This window comes from Cucurbita maxima, unplaced genomic scaffold (genome assembly GCF_002738345.1).
Source record: "Cucurbita maxima cultivar Rimu unplaced genomic scaffold, Cmax_1.0 Cma_Scf00005, whole genome shotgun sequence".
In the NCBI taxonomy this organism is placed as follows: domain Eukaryota; kingdom Viridiplantae; phylum Streptophyta; class Magnoliopsida; order Cucurbitales; family Cucurbitaceae; genus Cucurbita; species Cucurbita maxima.
The window spans coordinates 3,134,848-3,140,021 of NW_019272021.1; the positions used below are offsets into that span (position 1 = coordinate 3,134,848).

Consider the following 5,174-nt stretch of genomic DNA (forward strand, 5'->3'; position numbering starts at 1 on the left):
ATATATATATATATATATATATATATATATTCAACAAATAAGTACAAAAAAAAAAAAAGGTTTTGAACACTTTAGTTTAAGTGTTCCAACAACGGTTGATCATATATCTACATGTGTCTGTGATGTCCTTACTGTGCTTAGAAAATGTGCAATTGTAACGACCCAAGTCTACCGCTAGCAGATATTGTCCTTTTTGAGTTTTCCCTTTCGGGCTTACCCTCAAGGTTTTTAAAACGCATTTGTTAGGGAGAGGTTTCCACACCCTTATAAAAGGTGTTTTATTCTCCTCCCCAACTGATGTGGGATATCACAATCCACTCTCATTCAGGGCCCAGCGTCCTCGCTGGCACACCGCCTCGTGTCTACCCCCCTTCGAGGAACAACCTGCTTGGACATCGCCCGGTGTCTGGCTTTGATACCATTTGTAACGGCCTAAGTTGACCGCTAGCAGATATTGTCCTCTTTGGGTTTTCACTTTCGGGCTTACCCTAAAGGTTTTTAAAACGTGTCTGCTAAGGAAAGGTTTCAACACCCTTATAAAGGGTGTTTTGTTCTCCACCCCAACTGATGTGGGATATCACAGTAATGCATATCCAACTAATGTCTGGCACAAGTTTTATTTGTTCAATAAATGTTGGATATGTATTTGTTGTGCTTAACCAAGTTCTAACACACTTCTAACAAATATGGGTGTCCTATTTATATTATGTAGGACTCTTTACCCATATTAAGGTGTTCATGCTTAGTAGCTCTAAATCAATTGCATTTCTATGACTGACTTGATTTATATGATCAGCTAACCACCTTATGAATTTGTTATTTTTCTTATCAAGGAAGTGAAGATGGCCCAACTATTTGGGGATTGAGGCTTAAGGCTACTCTTGATAGAACAAGGAGGCTGACTGAGGAATATTCTGAAGCGCTTCTTCAAATATTCCCTGAGAAAGTTAAGGTATGAATACATCAGTTTATCATAAACACGATAAGAACTACTTAATGAGATGGTAATTTGCTGAACCATTAACTCGACCAATCTATTTCCGTGTGGTTTTGCGGGCAAAAGTAAATTTATAAATAGCTATAGTTTCTGTGGAATATCATCCGTTTAAATACAACCTTGGTCTTAGACTGCTGTAGAGGATTATATGGTTCTTCTTGTCTTGTGCATAACGTAACGCAGAATCTGTAAATTGGCGTTCATTTCAGATGCTTGGAAAAGCGTTTGGGATCCCTGAAAACAGCATGAGAACATATACTGAAGCTGAAATTCGTGCTAGGTATAATGGTTTGGGTAATTTTGTTCTATTCTTCTTTATTACCGTTCGTCGACCATGAGTTGATGCTGAAGTCTGTCGGAAACTCTAGCGTAATTTTTCAGGTATCGAAGCTATGCACAATTCTTTTGAAAGCAATCAGAACCGCACTTGGATCGCAGGGTTGGGATGTTCTTGTGCCAGGATCTGTTGAAGGAACATTTGTTCAGGTGCTCGTGTTTATTTGTTTCACAAGAATTAAGTATTTGAAGTGAAATGAAGCTCATAAAAAAGTTGAGCGAGGCTCGTCACAAACATTGCAATGTATCTATCATTTTAACACGCTAAAACACGTCTATGCTGGAAATTGCACATAACTTTGCCTGCAACCCAAATATTATGTAATTGTGAGTATTTCTTCAGGTTGAGAGGATTGTCCCAGGGTCTCTTCCAACATCCATAGAAGGGCCTGTTATTCTTATGGTTAACAAAGCTGATGGCGATGAAGAGGTTCAAAGCTAAATATCCCTTTCACTTACCCTATTTATGGAGTCGATATCGTTTTGCACCTCTTTCTTATGATATTGATGGTATTAGAATGATATTCCATGAAGGAAAATAAAATAAAATGTTGCAGATAACAGCTGCTGGGAGCAACATAACAGGAGTTGTGCTACTACAGGAACTACCTCATTTATCTCATCTTGGTGTAAGGGCTCGACAAGTAAGTGCAGCCTCTCTAAAACAGTGTCTTTTTCAAACGCTGTTGTACAGTATCAACGACAATGCATGTCGGCTTTGTAGGAAAAAGTTGTATTTGTTACATGTGAGGACGACGAAAGAATTTCTGTTCTGCAGAAACTTCTCGGGAATTTTGTGAGGTTGTATGGTTTTTGGTTCATGTTCTTATTCATGGTGATTTAGGGTGAATGCTTAACGAAGTGTTATGTTTTTTGTTGAGATGTGTAGGATGGAAGCATCGGCAACTTCTGTTCATATATATCCGCCATCAGATACAAGCACTGATAATTTTCCTGCCAGAACTGCTCCAGATGAGTATGTGTTTAGTTTTGAAAAGTCCAGTATGCAAGACCCCTTATTACCTGCCTCTGGAACTCCCTACCCGACACAGGTGTCGTATAATGTAGTCAAATCGTTCCTCGATGACATTTGGACGTTGGACACGTCTTCCTTTTTTCTTCTCCCAGTATATCGATTTTTCTCTAAATTAGTGATGGTTGAACTTTGTCTAGGGAATTTCTTCTGGAGTGGTACAGCTTGCTGATGCAGATGCTCGAATTGCAGGAGCAAAAGCTGCAGTTTGTGGTCGTTTGGCTTCTTTGGCTGCCATCTCTGATAAAGGTAAATTTTGGATCTAATTTTTTTCCCTTAAATTTGTCTTTGAAGAAACTAGGTTTGAGTTGTAATATTCCACCTCCAGTGAACCGGTATGAAGTCCTAACATAGCAGAGCCATACATAAGGAAAATTTCTGTTAACTACACCATGAAAGTATATGAATTTCTTGGAAAAATCCGCACCTGTCCCATTGTGAGATCCCACAATAGTTGGAGGGAGGAACGAAACATTCCTTAACCATTCCCTAGCAAACACGTTTTAAAACTTTGAGAGGAAGCCGAGAAGGGAAAGCCCAAAGAGGACAATATCTACTAGCAATAGGCTTGAGTTATTACAAATGGTATTAGAGCCAGGCTGTCTAGGGCGGTGTGCCAGTGAGGACATTGGGCCTCCAAGGGGTGGATTGTGTATTAGAGCCAGGCTGTCTAGGGCGGTGTGCCAGTGAGGACATTGGGCCTCCAAGGGGTGGATTGTGAGATCTCACGTTAGTTGGAGAGGAGAACGAACAGTGAGGACATTGGGCCTCCAAGGGGTGGATTGTGAGATCTCACGTTAGTTGGAGAGGAGAACGAAGGAGGAACGAAACATTCCTTAACCATTCCCTAGCAAACACGTTTTAAAACTTTGAGAGGAAGCCTAGAAGGGAAAGCCCAAAGAGGACAATATCTACTAGCAATAGGCTTGAGTTATTACAAATGGTATTAGAGCCAGGCTGTCTAGGGCGGTGTGCCAGTGAGGACATTGGGCCTCCAAGGGGTGGATTGTGAGATCTCACGTTAGTTGGAGAGGAGAACGAAACATTTCTTATAAAGGTGTGGAAACCTCTCCTTAGTAGACCCATTGTAAAACCTTGAGGGAAAGCTCGAAAGGAAAAGCCCAAAAAAGACAATATCTGTTAGCAGTGGGCTTGAATTGTTACAAATGGTATTAGAGCCAGGCTGTCTAGGGCGGTGTGCCAGTGAGGACATTGGGCCTCCAAGGGGTGGATTGTGAGATCTCACGTTAGTTGGAGAGGAGAACGAAACATTTCTTATAAAGGTGTGGAAACCTCTCCTTAGTAGACCCATTGTAAAACCTTGAGGGAAAGCTCGAAAGGAAAAGCCCAAAAAAGACGATATCTGCTAGTTGTGGGCTTGGGCTATTACAAATAGTATTAAAGCCAGACACTGAGCGGTGTGTCAATGAGAACGCTGAGCTCCCAAGGGAGTGGATTGTGAGATCTCATATCGGTTGAAGAGGAGAATGAAGCATTCCTTATAAGGGTATGGAAACCTTTTCTTAGGAAACACATTTTAAAACTTTGAGGGGAAGCCCAAAAGGGAAAACTCAAAGGGGACAATATCTGCTAGCGGTGAACTTAGGCCGTTAATTATTATAATTTTTTCAATTCCAGCACTTTATTATATTACACATAACCAGACGTTGGTTAGCAGGTTTTACAAGTCTACAGATTCCAGCTGCTTTTCGAGTTCCTGCAGGTGCAGTGATTCCATTTGGTTCTATGGAATTAGCACTCACTCAAACTAATTCCATGGAAAAGTTCAAATCTATTTTGGAACAAATCGAAACAGCAAAAGTAGGAGTGGAACTAGATGAACTTTGCAAACAACTCCATGACTTGGTGTCTTCTCTGCAATTGACGCAAGACATAATTGATAGTTTAGGGAAAATATTTCCTGAAGATGCACGCTTAATCGTCCGTTCGAGTGCGAATGTCGAGGATTTGGCTGGCATGTCAGCTGCTGGACTTTACGAGTCAATTCCAAATGTAAGTTTGAGAGATCCAATTGTTTTTAGCAACGCTGTTAGCAAAGTATGGGCGTCGTTGTACACTCGAAGAGCAGTTCTAAGCAGACGAGCTGCTGGAGTACCTCAGAAGGATGCTTTAATGGCAGTACTGGTACAAGAAATGCTTTCTCCTGAATTATCATTTGTTCTGCACACATACAGCCCAACCAACCAAAATGGCAAGTATGTTGAGGCTGAAATTGCCTGTGGACTTGGCGAAACTCTAGCGTCTGGCACCCGTGGCACGCCCTGGCGACTTTCATCTGGGAAGTTTGATGGTTTAGTACAAACACTGGCCTTTGCAAACTTCAGTGAAGAACTAAGAGTTCTTGCTGCTGGTCCTGCTGATGGTCAAATGGCACGTTTTACTGTAGATTACAGCAAAAAGTCATTGTCTATCGACCCGAAATTTCGTGCGCAGCTAGGTCGACGTCTTTGCTCTGTTGGGTATTTCTTGGAATGCAAGTTTTCCTGCCCACAGGATGTCGAAGGCTGCGTCGTCGGGGATGACATTTATATTGTCCAAGCACGCCCGCAGCTATTGTAGAACGTTCAATGTTCTTAACGGTCAAGTTCTTGGAGTCAGAGAGATGAAATGGTGAAGTTTGAAAATATCATTCTGTCTTAGGCCTAAATGCATATAGTTAATCTTAGTACAAATGATTTAACTAAAGTTATTATTTGGTTCGGGCCAAAGAAATAATGTCACTTGATCATTATCAAATCGACTACATTTTTTTTTTTTTTTTTTTTTTTTTTTTTTTTTTTTTTTTTT

At 40.9% G+C, this 5,174-nt stretch overlaps 1 protein-coding gene across 9 annotated transcripts in view; it reads left to right on the forward strand.

The window, feature by feature from the left end:
• Positions 1-5,123, forward strand: part of LOC111479317 (phosphoglucan, water dikinase, chloroplastic-like) — a 15,931-nt gene extending 10,808 nt beyond the window's left edge. For 8 of the 9 annotated variants that reach the window (XM_023123884.1, XM_023123891.1, XM_023123892.1 and 5 more), the window contains 9 exons: positions 834-952; positions 1,207-1,277; positions 1,366-1,483; positions 1,677-1,763; positions 1,891-1,977; positions 2,058-2,134; positions 2,223-2,397; positions 2,507-2,615; positions 4,045-5,123. In XM_023123884.1, the coding sequence (XP_022979652.1) occupies positions 834-952; positions 1,207-1,277; positions 1,366-1,483; positions 1,677-1,763; positions 1,891-1,977; positions 2,058-2,134; positions 2,223-2,397; positions 2,507-2,615; positions 4,045-4,946 (1,745 nt within the window). In that variant the 3' untranslated portion in view covers positions 4,947-5,123. The remainder of the gene's footprint in view (positions 1-833; positions 953-1,206; positions 1,278-1,365; positions 1,484-1,676; positions 1,764-1,890; positions 1,978-2,057; positions 2,135-2,222; positions 2,398-2,506; positions 2,616-4,044) is intronic. The other variant, XM_023123889.1, reaches the window with a different exon arrangement.
• The last annotated feature ends 51 nt before the right edge of the window (positions 5,124-5,174 follow it).